This window comes from Euprymna scolopes, chromosome 3 (genome assembly GCF_053919585.1).
Source record: "Euprymna scolopes isolate OS-2025 chromosome 3, ASM5391958v1, whole genome shotgun sequence".
NCBI lineage: Eukaryota > Metazoa > Mollusca > Cephalopoda > Sepiida > Sepiolidae > Euprymna > Euprymna scolopes.
Genome location: NC_136484.1, coordinates 10,210,223 through 10,229,849, shown reverse-complemented (window position 1 = coordinate 10,229,849; position 19,627 = coordinate 10,210,223). Strand labels below are relative to the sequence as shown.

Sequence of the window (19,627 nt, the reverse complement as noted above, 5' to 3'; positions counted from 1 at the left end):
ATTCTTCTCAAATATCCTCGCATCTAGATTGCATTTTTGAAATTAACTAGTTGTGAAAATAATAGGGTGTATTCGAATTCCTGCTATATCTGTTCATGTAAGCATTAAATCATAAAAAATGTGATCCACCCCATAAATGTATAGCTATAGCATATTGACCTTTTTTAAAAGTCTACAATAATCCTAAATTCCAGTGAGAAGGTTGAAAACTTTTAGACCGCACCTCTTATAGCTAGAGGTATATATAAAGTACAAAAAGATAACATTATGAGAGGTATAATTTCTGGTTTTCGTTTTTTCTCTATCTCAAAACTACAAAGTGTATCATTTTCTCGAGGTTGTGTCGTGTTTATATTCATTTTAATCCGCTTAAACCCATTATTTACCAATAATACTCGGTAACAGAACACCTTTTGAATTACAATTATTTGGCATATAACCTTACTTGAATCATGAGATCATTTTACACAGATATTTTTTATTATAAAAGTGGAAGCTGGATGAAATAAATGCTTATTTTATATATCTTAATCAGATTATCTAATCTTTTAAAAGAAATTAAATATAACGACGTATTCGTTTTTACAGAACACTCAGAAACAAATGGAATATGATTATCCGGCTCGTAGACTCGTATAAGTATCCAGAAGAAAATTATGCTTACCCATATAATCCTTCTTGTTGGCTTTACTCAGATTTTGATAATGAAATATTCAACCGGATTTGCATATAAGAAGAATATACACTCGTAGTTCAGTTCATGTTCACCAGTGGCTGATGTGTAACCAAGGCGAACCCTGACTACTTTCATCTGAGACCGCTGGTGATTACAGTTGTATTAGATCTCTGCCACCTGTGATTATTGACGATATCTGTTTCCTCTCGTGAAAGCATTTGTCTTACACTGTTGGGTAGTGAAAGGTCAAAACCCGTATTTTAAATAGAAATCACTCGAGAAGGCATGTATAGATTTGAGGTCAGAGTCATTCATAAGAATATAAAATGAGATTAACTATTATTGTTCTTGCAACTAATAAAGAGGCACTGTATTTCTTATTCTCCTCAATCTGGAGTGACAGCGTTATGTAGTTTGTAGTTCGCTACATTTCAAATTCAATAAAGGCTAGAATATAATAAGCTTTCAGTTACAGCTTGTTTAAGATTTGTAATGGGATAAAAATATAACTTATTAATATTTATGTAAAATAAGGGCTACGTTATTGTGTGTACGTTCATGGCAGTTTATATAAAACGTCTGAGTTGTCATACGAATTTATCTTATTTTTCTTAAGTACAAACGCAAAGAATATTTTGCATGAAACGGATAGAGTTCGTGTTATTACGAAGATATTACAATGGAAAAGTTCAATGCAATAACAGGAGCAATATTATTTTATAGTTACGATGTAAATGCTAATGAGATTACTTCTCATGCAAATATACCCTCATATCAAGAAGAAAATCTAATTTCTTAAGAACATTTTACGAAAAGTAATTTTTTGAATTATGGCTGATAGCAAAAATAGTTTTTTCGTTGTTTTCGTTTACTTTTTTTAAAATAGAATGTACATATTTATACTTTTTAGTTCTAATAGACCAATGAGAACAAAATATATTTGTTTTCATTAAAAGACTTTAAGCGATTTCAGTGACTCAATTTTGGGAACGTATTATCTTGTACGAAAACTGCACGGCCAATAATTCACGTTTGTACCATTTTAAATATTTATTTTAAACTCATGAAAATTGCCATTAATGAATATGTTTGTAAACAAAAACTAAAATTAATAAGTGAATGAAAAACGCATTTTTTTTTTAGTTTATGAATTAACTGAAAAATGTAATTCCCATTACTCCTTTATTATAATGTAAATATTATAATTGTTGTAAGATTATTTTATTTGAAAGCGAGTGATAAAAATCCTAAAAAAAATCTAGCATATGTCGGCCATTTATTAGAATAGCTCTACTTTGAAATTCATTTTCAATCATTTTTTTAAATTTTTTCCGCCTACGGGTTTTCTACTGAACTTCAACAGTTTGTCGCACGTTCTCGTCTTCGCGAGTCGTCTTTTTCTAATTCAACTTCCCGCTCTCTTCATTTTATGTGTCTGGTATATTTTCATCTGCATAGCAACGGCGGAATTCACAAGTAATCGCCAAGTATTAAAGCAATTGCGAGTCGCTATTTTTTTCTTGTCAAGCGACCGCACCCTACAAAGCACAAACACACACACACATACACATAGAGGTAAGTTACCATTTACCCTACACTCCCTATTATCTGATGATCACAATCCGATAAGAAACAGGGGTTATAATCCGATTTTTCGGTTACTTATTCGAAGAAGAACGACGTGAGCTTCAATCCCACGCGTATTATCGTCTGCCGTCCTACTTTCAATAGAAACTTAATGAGTAGCGAGACTACTGTCATCCGAATCTCTGTCCAACGAATTTGAATTTGGATCTATTTAAGACTATCGATTCTCAAAATTACTTTCTTTATTCGATGATAATAATTAATTAATAATTAATATAAAGTGTCGCTTTAATGTTACCCGATCAATTTTCACAAGCTGCAGGCTTATCACTTTGGGTACACGACCATTTCACTTATCACGTAGATTTAATACCTAAACGACGTATTCCACTTCATACTTCCCGTAGTCATCTCTTGGTTAGATAATGGGTAAGCCTCAACGCCCTTTATTCAGACATGTTCTATATGCAGTGCATCAGTCAGCGCAGTGCAGGGTGAAACGCCATTTTTTGGGGTGACTTTGTGTCAGTAGACTGTGCCAAATTTTGTACAATTCTTTTTGTATGTGATAGTTTTAACGGTACTATGACATCGTTGTGCAATTCTTTTTGTATGTGATAGTTTTAACGGTACTATGACATCGTGGTGCAATTCTTTTTGTATGTGATAGTTTTAACGGTACTATGACATCGTGGTGCAATTCTTTTTGTATGTGATAGTTTTAACGGTACTATGACATCGTGGTGCAATTCTTTTTGTATGTGATAGTTTTAACGGTACTATGACATCGTGGTGCAATTCTTTTTGTATGTGATAGTTTTAACGGTACTATGACATCGTGGTGCAATTCTTTTTGTATGTGATAGTTTTAACGGTACTATGACATCGTTGTGCAATTCTTTTTGTATGTGATAGTTTTAACGGTACTATGACATCGTGGTGCAATTCTTTTTGTATGTGATAGTTTTAACGGTACTATGACATCGTGGTGCAATTCTTTTTGTATGTGATAGTTTTAACGGTACTATGACATCGTTGTGCAATTCTTTTTGTATGTGATAGTTTTAACGGTACTATGACATCGTGGTGCAATTCTTTTTGTATGTGATAGTTTTAACGGTACTATGACATCGTTGTGCAATTCTTTTTTATGTGATAGTTTTAACGGTACTATGACATCGTGGTGCAATTCTTTTTGTATGTGATAGTTTTAACGGTACTATGACATCGTGGTGCAATTCTTTTTGTATGTGATAGTTTTAACGGTACTATGACATCGTGGTGCAATTCTTTTTGTATGTGATAGTTTTAACGGTACTATGACATCGTGGTGCAATTCTTTTTGTATGTGATAGTTTTAACGGTACTATGACATCGTTGTGCAATTCTTTTTGTATGTGATAGTTTTAACGGTACTATGACATCGTGGTGCAATTCTTTTTGTATGTGATAGTTTTAACGGTACTATGACATCGTTGTGCAATTCTTTTTGTATGTGATAGTTTTAACGGTACTATGACATCGTGGTGCAATTCTTTTTGTATGTGATAGTTTTAACGGTACTATGACATCGTGGTGCAATTCTTTTTGTATGTGATAGTTTTAACGGTACTATGACATCGTGGTGCAATTCTTTTTGTATGTGATAGTTTTAACGGTACTATGACATCGTGGTGCAATTCTTTTTGTATGTGATAGTTTTAACGGTACTATGACATCGTTGTGCAATTCTTTTTGTATGTGATAGTTTTAACGGTACTATGACATCGTTGTGCAATTCTTTTTGTATGTGATAGTTTTAACGGTACTATGACATCGTGGTGCAATTCTTTTTGTATGTGATAGTTTTAACGGTACTATGACATCGTGGTGCAATTCTTTTTTATGTGATAGTTTTAACGGTACTATGACATCGTTGTGCAATTCTTTTTGTATGTGATAGTTTTAACGGTACTATGACATCGTTGTGCAATTCTTTTTGTATGTGATAGTTTTAACGGTACTATGACATCGTTGTGCAATTCTTTTTGTATGTGATAGTTTTAACGGTACTATGACATCGTTGTGCAATTCTTTTTGTATGTGATAGTTTTAACGGTACTATGACATCGTTGTGCAATTCTTTTTGTATGTGATAGTTTTAACGGTACTATGACATCGTTGTGCAATTCTTTTTGTATGTGATAGTTTTAACGGTACTAAATCAAATATAGTGTTTAATGTTCGCCTTCCACTAAAGTGAAAACTTTACTCATGTTAAGGCCTCATCGAGCTTATCTAGATTAATGTGCTTAGCCAACGCATCTCCTCAATGATATTTCCTTCGCTTCCAATGCCACTCATGTAGCTATGCAGCTTGCATCCTCGGAGTGTAATTTCTTTACCGTCTAAAGACTGGATCTGCATCTGCAATTTCTTTACCGTCTAAACACTGGATCTGCATCTTGGATTCTGCTCAAAATTTCTGGTAATATGTGAGAAAGACAATGTTTTTCGATGCTATCGTCTCAACCATTAGTTAATTTATTTGTCCGCCCTTGATAAATGCAACCGCCCCTCGGAGCAATTTAAACTCCAATAAGTTGTCTACAAGTTTGCCACAAAGAGATATTTTTCACCAACGGATTAATAAATCAGAGTTTTCCGGAATTTAACTTCCCCCTTTACATCGGAGAGTGCCATTTTCATTGCAGGCTTGCAACCCAAGAATTCTGGCTCCCTCTCTCGGTCGAATCGTATCCTTGGAAATAAAACTCAAGTAAAAAAAAATATGCAGACCCTATCATTTTACCAATGAAAATGTCATCAATATAAACTGACAGTTTTAATCCTGTGGTCCTAAAATCGACTTCATAATAACTAGCGTCATCATCAAGTCAAATCAGAACTGCATAATACAGCAGCGTCGGCCCTTTTAAAAATACGTATGAAACGGCCATAGTGCCTTGTCGACAAGGATTTGAAGATATGCATTTCACCAATTCATAAATTATATTTTGACTCCTTGTTGCTGCCGATTTCTCAGCACACTTCTGCATTGCTAGGAGAAGTACTAAAAACTGTTCATTTCGCGGTAGGCAAGAAGCGAACGCACCTTCTGCTTTTTTTCCTCCACGCCCGCTATTAAGAGAATAGATACTTTGATGGGCAAAGTTGTTCTGGATATGGCAACATCTCTCTGTCCCAGATGAGTTCTTTCTGATACGCAAATCTGGCATGAGAAAATACCGCATATTCATGCATCCTGTTAGTCAGTTCTCTGGGATAGCGACCGTTTACCCATTTTCATGATGCAGTCCATTCTTTGTTACTGCGATCTTACCTCACGCTAAAATCCGGTTAATCGATATTGTTGGCAGCGCTTTTGTTTAGGCCTCCAGAATATGCTTCGCATGATTCACTGGGATATACGCCACCAAGATCCTTGATCGAACCAATCACACATAGGAGATCGAATCCAGAATCTGTTTATCTACAATTACCGCCTCGATGTCGATACCGGGAATTGGCGAATCCTCATATGTATTCTGTCGTATCCTTGCGAAAGCAAGCGTTTCTGTTAGTTTTAGAACTCCTGCTGGTTTTCGCTTCTAAAAGCGCCACACGGCATTAATTACCAGCCTCTAGGAGGACCTGGAATCAATTAACGTTATCACCCAATAGGCACTTTCATCGAAATCATTTTTAGTCATGAGTTACTCGGGGAAGAGACTAATGCTAATGCCTCCTCCTATCGGGTTTTTCTTAAAACTGTGATCCTATATCTTAATGGCGACCTAAACTGAAACAACAAGTCGTACGATAGAATTTCACACTCGACCACCCGGCCTCTCTTGATTATTCTGTAGCAGTCTTTGACGTGTGTTTTGAGACAACAACATACATTAAACACAAAATTGTCATCATCGTATCGTGTATTTTATGCGACAGGAATCCGTCTAACGAAGGCGGTGGCAATTCTGCAGGGTCTTCATTGTCAGGCAGGACAACTCGCATTTTCGTCAACATTATCCGCTCTCATTGTTTCCATCCTGGATCATGAGCGTAGTGGATGTTAGACGTGCTGCAATAGTTCAGAGCCGAATGCGCATGTTAAGCATAATTCAGGACATGGCTCCCAAATAACAGAGCCAGGTGTCTCAGCTCAGCAATCACTCGTCTATCGTTTCACCATTGCGTAGTTGCTGAGTGACGAAATGTTAATATGCTATTTTATCTGTTGTGCTTTTGCGTTCTGTTCCTTACAAAGTAGTCTGTACACAGCCAAAACTTTACCTCGCAATCTTTGTGACGAGCATGTGCGGAAGCGCACAAGAAGTGTGTGTCAGTGTATTAGTCAAGCCTACCTGCGTGGAAAAGCGAATCCGGGGTCTTTCGGTTGCAAATCAATATCTAACAATGAGCTACATCCATCCTACTCACATCGACGAGTGAGTATAGCCCAACAGCTATAAAAAATGCTGATAAATTGCGCTGTGTTACTGCGTCAATTCGATTGCGTTATTCAGGATTTTATCGTCTCGATCGACAGTGTTGTTCGACATCAGGCGTATCAATTCGACGGTATTGTTCGGGATCGTATCGTGTTGGTGTTGTCAATTCGAGTGTCATTTCTCGGATCGTGTCCTGTCGAGTAGACAGTATCGCTCGGGATCGTTTCGTGCTGAATCGTCGGAGGTGTTCGGGATTGTGTGAACGAATTTGATCAGGACCATGCTGCCAGATGTAATATAAATATATATACATATTTATAATTCGTTTAGGGGGGCGTTCTCTTTTCCCTCCGATAACAACAAAATTCTCAATTGCAGGACGAGCTTAACATTCCTAATAGCGCAAACTTCACATATAAGTTCCATATTTTCAATCCACTCGATAATAGGCATGCCACTGGCAGCAGTAAAATCCATACTCGTCAAGACATCAAAATATTATCTCAAATCACTGAAAGGTAATATATAACCACAACATTTTTTTGTTTGAAAGTCAGTTTAAATAAAGTTTTTATCTTTTCCGCCCACGGGTTTCTGCTTAAACAGTGTGTCGTATGTGTTGTTCTAGCTCTACCCCCCCGGATCTTTTCACGTTTTTACCAAATATTCCATCTAGTGTGGTTTCATTAGTTAGAAACAGCGACAGTTTACGTGACTCCACGTAGTCCTCAAGTACAAATACAACTTCTAATCGCCATTTTTTCTTGTCAAGCGACCGGCCGCTAGAAAGTACACACGCACATCCTCTGGTTCAGTAAGTTACAGTTTACCTTACGAATATCAATTAGCGACAAGTACATTACTTTTCTATTTTGTCTTTTAATTAGAGGTCAAGTGTGTTGTTTTACTTTAAATAAAATTTGTGTAAATCCTCTCCTACAAGATAAAAATATGTTGTATAATATAGTGTAAAAAACACAAAACTTAAAACAAATAGGTACCTCAAAAGTTTTGTGATGTTAAAGTTGTGCAAAGTATCAATAATTGTACTTCACAAATAATTATCTTCAGTATGTAGAAAAGCATATATATATATATATATATATATATATATATATATATATTGCCACCTTAGTATCAATCTACATTTTTATTTTTAATGCATTATGATAAGTATTAATGAATAGTAATACAACTAACTAAAAACATATTTTACAATATTAGGAAACGTTTTATCATATTAATAATTGTGTGACAAGACGTCATCGTCTATAACTTCTCATCATAAAATAGTAATTGAAATTGATTTTCATAAAGTATTCTAATCTGTTTCATAAAACATTAACAATGTAAAATATAACAGACATAATTTAAAACAGCTGACAAAACAAAATATGTGAAAAGCAAGAAATATGAACCGGACAACCTTGATGACATTATATACACAGACGTGATCATTTGCACGAGAATTTTTTAATAATATTTCACTTTGTGTAAGAAAAATAATACTCGATCTGAGATGGAAACCAAACCTAGAGACAGTGACTGAAGTACGATATCTATTAGACCAGCAAAGCGGAAGATATCCTGATCACAACAGCAGGATATAATTCGTTACACAGTTGATTAACAGAAAAAAATTCAGACGACTCTAAAGTGGAAATTTTTTAAGTTGACCTCTAAACAACCCTTTATCTTGAAGAGTACCGATTAAGAATTTACCGCATACAGTAAAACCTACATACCAAATTTTCAATCTCTAATTAAAAAAAAATCGTTAAGTATATAGGTTAAAAAGTATCCTAGCCCATCTTCACTTTTATAGATATATAGATAGGTATTCTAGAGTAAATCGGGATTGAAATAAACAAAATAAACGTCATATTATACTAGTATAGTTTTATTGTAATTAAACTGAAAGTAATTGATGTAGCAAATCTTTAGGCTGATAAAGTGCAGATGCGTGTAAGAAGATTAATTAAAAAAGATTTTAAAATAGCAGACAGTATTTGGATCTTTATAAAGGAAATTACAATGGGTCAATAACCACATTGTTTATGTTTAGGCATTAATTCAGACACGGTTTGGTTTGTTTTTATACTCTAATCTATTGCCTTATTAAGCACTTTTTGAATGTGTCGTATTATCGTTGATCCAATGTGTAAGCTTGCTGCATTTTTATTATATCAGTGTATAATCATAATCGATTACGTTATGTTTTTGTACACATATTTATATTCTTAGCAAAAAACAAACAACACGGCGTTTGTCTATCATATATATTTTTTTTAATATTAAATGATTCCAAACACTTAAAATTGCATAAGTATAGAAACACTCATGCGCACAATTACACATTACACACACATATATACACATAAATGCCTATATATATGCATACATATATGTATACACATATATACATATACATGCCTATATATATATATATATATATATATATATATATATATATATATATATATATATATATATATATATATATAAAGGTTCTGAAGGAAAACCTTGTAATGATAAGAATATAGCAAAACAGAAAATGCGGACGAATTAATGTCGGATTCGAAGATCATCATTCCAGAGAGGGTGTGAGATTTATAACACGCTTAGGCGACCATATCTTTGTACATAACTGTGCCTTACCTCACCAATATTTATGGTGCATGAAGTACAAGAGAGATCCAAGCAATTGCACTTAATGATACGACTAGGAGACTAAAAAGCAGATGAAATTTCGCAGGCTTCGAAATATCCTACATAATATCTTAAAAGAAAGAAAATGAAAAAAGTAAACAGGATGGTAGCTTTCTGAGTGCCGACCGTTATTTGGGCATAACTTTTTTGTATTGGTCTCCATTATCTGCCAACAAATTGACAAGACAATAGAGTCGAATGATGGATTCATATGAGTTAAACTCTTTGAATGAATGAGAATATTGTGCAAATTTTTGCTTTATCGACGTACTCCTATTTTCACTAGCCCTTATTTGTTTTGTATGCTACGTTTCACAGACACCAATATAAATATTAAATGAGCAAGACAAACAACATTTCGAAAGTACACTTTAAACCTTAGTGAGCACATTTTCACTATTCATTAATGATATAAAGTCTGTGAGCCTTCAAATATTATCTTTTCAGTTTATTTCAATACATACTATTAACACTGAAAAAGTAAAAATTCTCATAATATAGATGTTTCTTTACAAATATATGATTGTATCTGTTCATACCCCGAAGAGAATAATAATGAGGTCAGATTTTTACTTTAATTTTATTTTTATATAATTACGCAAATGGAGACACCATTCAATATATTTAAATAAAACTTATTTCCCAGGAGGGTTTATCATATGAAAAAAAATAAGAACATATTGATGTGATTATATGTCTACTTCAATTACATAAATATATTGAACTAGTTTGGGTAATATTAGGGGCTGGTCTGAAATATATATGATACGGCAATATAAAGTGTTTTTTTTTTAGCTGTTTGATAATAAGTAACTGCCAGCATTTTACACAGTTTTGAACTATCTCCATATTGCAAAATATAATTAAAAACAAAACGTTTCGCAATATATTTTTTCCAATAATTTTACTAGATAAATAGAAAATTACCACACAGCATGTGTCCGAAAATGTTAAGAATTATTATATTTTAAAATCTCCATACAGTTTAATTCTATCGAATTTTAATCACTCGCGTAGCCGTTACGTTCCAACCGAGTTCGTTATACTTGGAACCTCTCTACGATGTCCAGTCCACTCCGCCCGGCGCCATCGAAACTGAACAAACAAACAAAGGATAAATAAATCCGACTCGACTTTTCTATCTTTTTTACTTTTTACCACATATTGTTTATTGCCCTTTTTTCTCTTCGTCTCGACACCAACTTAAAGATTCTCTTGGGGCAAGATGTCCATCTCCCCTGGGGATTTTTTCTTTCTGTTCCAGACTACGTCGGTTGTAAACACCCATTTTGACTGAACTTTTTTCTTCTGCCTTCCACGTGGAAAAATTTTCCTTTCTGCTGTTTCACCAGCTCGAACACACTTTTTAATCTGCATGCGTCCAATTTTTACGTCGACTGCTGCTAATATCATTGCAAGTCAGCTAGCTTACAGTTCCTGTTGATATTTTCCCACATGTTCATAATCGCTGTTACACATCGGCGGGACTGCAATCTCTAATAATGAATGTTACCAGTGTAGTAGGTTCTGCCTATTGTTATCTTGATCCAGTTAATCCTCATGCTGACTTTCCCTTTCCCAGCAAGCAGCTGCCAGATCTATCGAGCGACAAATTTCACAGGCCTTCACGATTTATTTATCAGTTCGTCTAAATACTTCAAGTGACCTGCCGAATATAAAGTACGCTTCACACTCGAATGTTCTATTTCATGATGGATGTGAGCTACATTGTCCTAGTTAAGTCATCTTACAACCATTGCATAATCTTCGCCTACAGGTTCATTTCCTTCTTTGAAGAAAATGTATCCCTCTATGCAGCATTCTGCTAAAACTAATTAAGCAGTTCTTATAAGGCATCAAGAGTTTCACGTCTACAGCAATTCCCTTGCTGTTATCTAAGATCAATTGCTGTTATTTCAAGTCAATCGCTGTTATTTCAGATCAATTGCTGTTATTTAAGATCATTTGAAACCATAGCAGCAAGTTTAGTCTCCCGTTCATCAAGACAGAGGTTTTGTATATATATATATATATATATATATATATATATATATATATATATATATAGAGAGAGAGAGAGAGAGATTGGCCAATTAGAAATCCTCAACATATATAAAAACAAGAAGACACCACAGAATTCGCGCATAAGCCTGACGAATCCTATAGTTGGATTATATAATATATGAATATATATATATATATATTATATAATATATCGATAATATATATATATATATATATATATATATATATATATATATATATATATAATATTATAATATGTATATATATATATATATATGTTATGCCACGATAGTCTTCTCATGAAAATCAGATCATATAGTATTACTGGAAAAATACTTAATATAATTACATAATTTTTAAACAAGAGAAGAATCCAAGTTGTTCCGGATGGTCGTACGTCATAACAATATGAAATATATTCGGGTGTGCCTTAGGGGTCGACTCTAGATTTTTATTAGTCCTGATATTCATAAATGATCTCTCTGATTAAATAGTCTCTTAGATGGATATATTTGCTCACGACATCACGCTCTATAACAGGCAGGAGGGAAAATAAATGAACGCATATACAAGGTAATGGCGGAAACCCTAGGGTAATACTGCCACTCCGTTGTGGAAGTGGTTCAGAAATAAATTGAAACGTTCAATGCCACCAACATAAAACCCTTTTCCGTCCATGATTACAAGTCATTTTCTAAGCAATTTAAAGGTTTGACCAAAGCTACATAACCTGGAATACTTCCTTCAAACACATCGGTCTTACGTTCAAAGGGAACATAGGTTTGAACAGATGCATCGAGCGCATGTCCAATGCTTCTGAGAATAAAGTTGATTCTCTCTAACCTGCTATAAAGTTATGCCTTAACCTATCCAGTACCTTTACAAGGCCACTATTGAGTTATGTTGTCACATTTGAGCTGGTGTATATGTTCGAGTGTATCACTTCTGGATAAGTTTTAAAAAAAAAGTCAACCTGATAAATCCCGAACTGTCATCTAAGTTTCAAACTATGTCCCATCGATGAAATATTGCCTCACTTTGCCTGTTTTGCAATAATCTTAATAATGTATGCACCAACGAACTAGAGACCGTTGTACCCCCTCAGCTTCAATACCCTCGACAAACCTGATCAAGAGTAAAGCCCCGGCCATACACAGTAGAGATCCATAGAGGTAAGAGATCCGTCTACTCTAATAGTTGCCTTTTCCAGAAGTGATGGCCTCTGGGATTCCTTTTCGCGTTCCTGCTTCCACAAATGTACTTACAAGTACAGTTGTACAAGTGTAATATTAACAGACATTTAACTGTTCAATACCTTTCAACTTATTTCCATTGTAGGAGCCTCCTACATCAGAGTTGCGCAATGCCTTATTTTGGGGGACAATGTAATAATACTTTAAAAAAAAAAACGTGTCTTCACTTTCTCTAAGCATGTATTAAATTAAACTGCAAAGAATGTGTTTTTATATGTTTAGCTTGAGGAAGTTTGTCGGTGAATTCCTCTCCACCGTGGCTGTTCTGGTTATGTGGCTCAAGATCGATCTAATTTGAATAGACGTCCACGAATAATGCCTATCTTATGTGATTAAAATGACACTTTATTATTCTTACTTGGTTTTTGTGCCTTTTATGAGTATGTTTTTTTAAACAGTGGTTACCACTTATCAAGGCCCGGAAGCCACTCAGGGATAAGGGTTATTGCAAGTACAGTACGTTAGTGTAGAGATTTAATGAAGTGTTCACTTAAAGGGGCGGTTCATAAGGAATTTGTTTACGTTGAACTTGAAGACATCCAGGTTGTAGTAAGGTGGGAAGCAGGCGGACGGAACAGAGTTTCACAGGCGTGCAGTTCTAAGAAAGAAGCTTTGTTCATGGAATCTACATTTGTATTTAGGCACAGATAAAGAGAGGGGGAAATTTTTCACAGCGGATTCAGCTAGACGGGTGTTTTTCGTGAAAGATTGGCGAGCACCTGCCATGGAAATAATGATAAAACAAGGATAGGCCCGCAACGTCTCTTCTGTGGGAGAGAGGTTGCAGGGTAGAGAAAAGGGCATCCCCACTAAGCCACGAAGTCTATTTTGTACTCTGTCAAGGCATGATAGGTTGTTTTAACAGCTCCTGTAAGGATATGGTAGCAGTATTCCATTCTTGGACGTACTTGGCTTTTATATAGATAGAAAATTGCATCAGAAGTGAGATATCTTCTGAAGCTGTAGAAGGATCCCACCATCTTTCCAGCGACCTTGCCAACATACTTGATGTACGTATTCCATTTCAGATCAGGAGTAAAGGACAAACCCAGAAGCTTGTCAAAACATGGGGCTTATCCTAGACGAGATCCATCCATTTCAATTGTTGCCAGATGGGGATTAGAGCGTTGATGATGTAAATATGAATTTGGTTTTAGATGAATTAAAGGTAAACAACCACGTCTTTCCCCACTGAACCACGTGCTAGAGATCAGAGGAGAGAGAATCAGAGAGAACTTTGTCATTTACAGCCTTTGATATGTTGCCGTAGATGGTCGTGTCATCGGCATAGATGTCAATGAATGATTTAAGTATGTGTTTAGGGAGGTCATTGATGTAGATCAGGAAGAGAGTTGGGCTCAGGATTGACCCTTGAGGTACTCCAGCATTAATACTGCAGGCCTCTGATTTTTGTCCATCTACCACTACTCTTATGGGCACTATCGGGGAGAAATGATTTAATGATTGAGAAAACATTTCCAGTTATACCGTAGCTGGATATCTTGTGAAGTAGACCCTTATGCAATATCTTGTCAAAGGCCTTTGATATGTCAAGAGCAATTGCCCTAGAAAGGAAGCATTTGTCAAGAGATTCACTTATCCTGTGAAATATAACCGTTAGCACATCTGCGGTTGATCTTGCAGAACGGAAACCATATTGTATGTCGCTAAGAAGATTATTCCTGCTTAGTTGGTTGACTATTTCACTATTTAATATTGATTCCCGCAACTTACTCATAACACACAGGATACATATTGGTCGGTACTGAGAGGAGATGGCTAATCACCTGAATTCTTAAATACAGGGCATACTGATGAGTTTTTCCAGGGAGTCGGAAAGCACTTCTCCTTAAGGCAACGCTTAAACAGTTTCGTAAGTATGGGAGCAAGTTCTGGTGTAAGCTTTTTTAACACTATAATTGGGATGCCATCAGGGCCAGTTGATTTACTGGAATCAAGGTTCTTGATTAGCTTGGCGACGTCATGCACAGATATTTGTACGTTACCTAGCGTGTTCTGTTTTATAGGAGGAAATATGGTGAGTTGATGGCCTTCGTCGCATAGGGTAGAATTAGCTGCAAAGTTCTTTGCAAATAGTTTGACCTTGTCTGATGCTGACGAGATGACCTCTGGTCCATTGATAATGCTTGGGATAGAACGCACACATCTCTATGTTATTTTTTACCTTTTACGCAAGACCTCATATCGTCATCCTTTATAATTTGATTGAAGACCTGTGTACTTTAAGTAATATCATTCTTAGTTGCGGAATGGCATCCGAAGTAAAGTAGTTTTTGTATTTATATTTCTGTACAAAGAAACTTAAATGGTTGAAACTGGTTTACTCGTACAATCTTTGTAGCTGTCAACTTTACTTCTAACAGAATTGGATATTTTTATTTCATGAATGTCTTTACATCTTTATGTTTTCTCTTTAAACAACATCTGTTTTTAAGCAACCCTGCGGCATTTCTATTTTCTGCTTTCTTCGTAATTTTTGTTTCGTTTTCTTTTCTCTCGTATTCTCAAATTATATAAGTTCTTCTGTTCATTGACTTCTTTAATTTAAAGTGTGCAATTTATTTGAATACGCCTTTTAGTTGCTTTCCATAAATAGTTTGTTTTCGAATGATTTTCTTTCTTTGATTGTCTTTATTTTCTGATTAAGAATGTTGGCTGATAAATTCCAAAGTTTAAAACCGTACATTCAGTTCAACCCATAAATATAATTCAGAATTTCTTTTCAATTTATTTATTCATTCAAACTTAGTGCTTAATATAGTTTTAATAAATTCAATTAGATTTTCAGTCATTCTTTCGGCAGAATATTATTGCTTTCTTGAGAGTCGGTTTGTTACGTTTTCTCTACGTATGTAAATTACATTGTTTTATTAAAAATATTGAATAATAATATGTATTTACGTAAGTTTTTGTCGGCTTTTCGCGGAAGTTTGGATGTCTTATTTTTTATTTGCGTTTTATTCTACAATGCGATGTTTTCTAACAAAGCTTGCCATAATTTTTAAAAGTTTAATTCAGAAACGAAATATATTTCTCTTTTGTAATTATCCGCATCGAAACACGTTCTTAGAGTAAATTTCTTTTAATCTGAATAGTTCGCTAGTTTTAATATGTTTTTCTATTTAAGAAAGCATTTTGTTTTAAATGTTGTTGGATGGATTCGTATTTCTCGTTTTTTTTTTTGGATGAGCCATTTTAGATGCGTATTTTATATTCTTGATGTATGCTACGCAGGTTTATGTGGAGAAAGATTCGATTTTGAATTTCGCTTGCATTACCCGTCTAATTACGACCAACGCAAGATAATCTTATTCATCCAGTATAAGTGAATGAAAAAATATCTATCTTTAATGAAAATGTGACGCATTAGGAAATAAAAAATGTAGTAACATAACGCTTTCCACAAATCGAAGATTCGTTGTTGTTTAGGTGGAATATCATCTACGAACTTACTTTGTTCATCAATAAATTTCTTTCGGATAATAAGACAGACCGTTTTCACATCCAGATAATATTTTCAATAGACGTTGATTGAGTCTCAAGGAAGTGTAAAATGTTTGATGTTGCTATATAATGTTTTGTAAAAAGGCTGTTCTGCTTTACGTGTTAGATGTTGTTGTTGAGCTATTTGGGAAGTTAGTTCTTATTTTCTTATATACGTTTTTCAATTCAGCACTGTTGCTTACTTATTTTTTGTGGATCGTGTTTATGTTTAATCTCACATTTCTTAATTTTCCTGTTGATTTTCATCACATTTCTTCTGTTGTTGGCATATCCTGAGAACTTTTGGAAAGTTTATTTTTTATCTTGTACGTATTTTAATCAAAGGTGAATTGTATTTTCTCGAATAACACCGATGTTTCCTGACTCATTATCGGAGGTCGGTGAAGAAGTTTACATTTCCTCTTGTAGGAACAATCTTACTAGAGTAAACAATGACTCCTATTTCATGTTGTTTACTTTATTCTCGAAAAAATATATAAATGCAGTTTTTGATCTATTTAGTTCGGTGTACGATAAAACGAATACTCCCTTGTTTTGTAGAAGTTATAGTGGGCTCGAGCACTGCAAACATGAGGACAGATATAGAATATAAAAGTTTATATATATTGAACAATACGAAAGATACAGAATACTGCTTTCGTAGTTCGTAGCGACAAGATAGCATTGTACCAAAATACAGAGGTCATATTGAGATTGGTACCTTTTAGTCTATTTCTATTTACTCGGTAGATTTTATATCTTATATAAGAGTGAGTTCGAACAACATAATAATATACATTCAAACAATAATGCTATTTTAATGGTAACTCAATTAATTATATATTTTATAATAAGAAAACATTTTCTTTATGCGAGAATATTTTTCTGTGTGTTTCCCTTTTTGATTTTTCTCGTATTAGTCCAAGGGTTGGGGATTGATTCCAGTTTGAGGAATCAAGATATCCTAAAACGTGGAAGTCAAAGCTCGCGATGTGTAATGCTTGTTGCGGTGTATTTGAATGTCGAAATCCTTCTATATTATTGAGCGACATATGTGCATTAATCTTTATAATAGTATTTATATTTTTTACTTAAGTACGTAGAACGTTACTAGTAAATATTTATGAGAAAATGATGAGCATAATTGTTGGATTAATTATTAGTACGCACAGTGCTAGCGCGTTGAAAATTATACTATATAATGTTTATTGTTCGCATCGTAATGTTTAATATTATCTGTTTGCTTAATTCACATTAACTGACTTATTCTGCACAGAGTTAGCTAAGAAGCTGTTTAGTTCAAAACTGTTTTATTCTGAATTTAATTTAACAGAATCTCAACATTGCATAAATGTACAATTACTTTTTCTTACTTGAAGTAATTAACTTTACATTTTAAATCTTAATTTCAATTATGATACAGAGTGTATACATATTGAGCTTGGAGCGGCTGTCAATCTGTTGGCCAATTTTTACGATTTTTAAATGAAGTCATTAAATGACAGTAATAAATCGTATAGATTAACTTGAGGAGCCAGGATTAAAACAATGTTGTCTTTATCATCATAGTATCTTGTTAACTATTCAACACCGGTACATTATTACGACAAAATATAGATATAAATATTTCTTACATTTCAAGTATTTATTAATTTCACACCGCTCTTGTAAAACATTATATCAATATATCATTATATCAATATCCTTGGTCGATATACGTATCTTTTTGACAAAGAAGGTTGTTTCTAAAAAAAAAATGAATCTCATGAGAAAACTTCATCTGTAAATATAAACGGAATAGGAAAAAGAAAAGGCTTCTCTGTTATCATATCCAGAAGGTATTCTAACCGTTTTTAAGGCATTAACAAAATATTTAACAAGTACAAGACTAGGAGTTTAAGAAATGTCCACAAGTTGATCGTACCTTTATCAAATCCAGGTGGAATACTACTATCGTACGTTTCGATCAGTGTCTGCAGGAAGTCCGAACTGAAAAAGAAGAAATAACATTTATTAGATCATATTTAGTATTCACATAACTATTATTATTATTATTATTATTATTATTATTATTATTATTACCATTAATATTATTATAGTAGTAATAGTAGTTGCAAAGTTGTAGTAGCAGTAGCAGTAGTAGTATAAGTATTAGTATTAGTAGTAGTAGTAGTAGTAGTAGTAAGATTTGGAGTTTACATATAACCTTCTTGAAAATTGCAATTTAACATATGAAAGATTCATATATATACAAAGAGATTGGCAAATAATACGTTTTGTATTAATACGTACTTGTTTAAGAATTGTGCACATACTATAATTTCAATCAATAAAAACGAGCGATTTGGTTAAATAGTTGTCGCTAAGAACTGAATGAGGTCATAAGTCTGTTTTTGACATCTTAGGTTTTCGTAGATTATGAAATTCAGAAATCATGAATAATTCCACATCACACTTAATAGTTGGGCCATATTTCCATAACTGATTACCTAGTAATGTTAGCAGTATAAGCTATATATATATATATATATATATATATATATATATATATATATATATATATATATATATATATATATACATGTATATATTTATACACACACCCACACACACAAATATATATATATATATATATATATATATATATATATATATTACTATAGAAAAATATTTATATCAACTCATTTGGGTCAATATTTATGTGAACACATAATATGTAAAGCATTTAATTCTTGAAATATATTTTTAATTACTCATAAGAATTTAATTTAAAAAAATAATGGAATTAATTCTTTTAGGTTATTATTAATTCGATTGATTGGAATGATAGATGACGAAAACAGGCAATTCACACAAAGAAACTCGGCCTGTTTTATATGTTTCATCCATGATATAAAATATATGACTTACCAATGTACAAATACAAACATGCGGTGTATGTATTTTTTCGATCGATTTCTTAAAGTTCAATCTTAGTGAAGAAGAAATACCACTAACAACTTCTTTGCAAACAATAGTAGACACAAAAAAGGCTACAATAATTGAGGCACTGATATATATATGTATATATATATATATATATATATATATATATCACTTTTCTTTTTCTATGCTGACTTATACTAGCCATTAAACCCCTCTTAGTGTTTTCTTTCGATAAATATACATACTTTTTTTGTATTTCCATATTTTAACCCGAAACAAAGCACAGTGCTACTTTGATGTAGGGGACTACTGAAAGCGATATAAGTTGGAGGGATACTAAGGAGTTGACTAGCGAGATTTCTGTTTACATTATACTTTAATCACTGCATGCCAGTACATTTGGGAAAACAGGAACCAGGAAGGAAATTCAAGAGTGTGGAAGTTCTGGGAAAGAAACTATTAGAGTAGGTCGGTTTCTTACATCTAAGTAAAGGGATGGAATGTGTTGCTTGTCA

General features: G+C 33.6%; 1 protein-coding gene across 1 annotated transcript in view; it reads right to left on the bottom strand.

Annotated features, from left to right (window-relative positions):
• The window catches only part of LOC145252983 (glycine receptor subunit alpha-2-like), a 528,147-nt gene that overhangs the window by 255,585 nt on the left and 252,935 nt on the right, over positions 1-19,627 (bottom strand). The window contains exon 2 of the mRNA XM_080112897.1: positions 18,112-18,176. Coding sequence (XP_079969023.1) covers positions 18,112-18,176 — 65 coding nt within the window. The remainder of the gene's footprint in view (positions 1-18,111; positions 18,177-19,627) is intronic.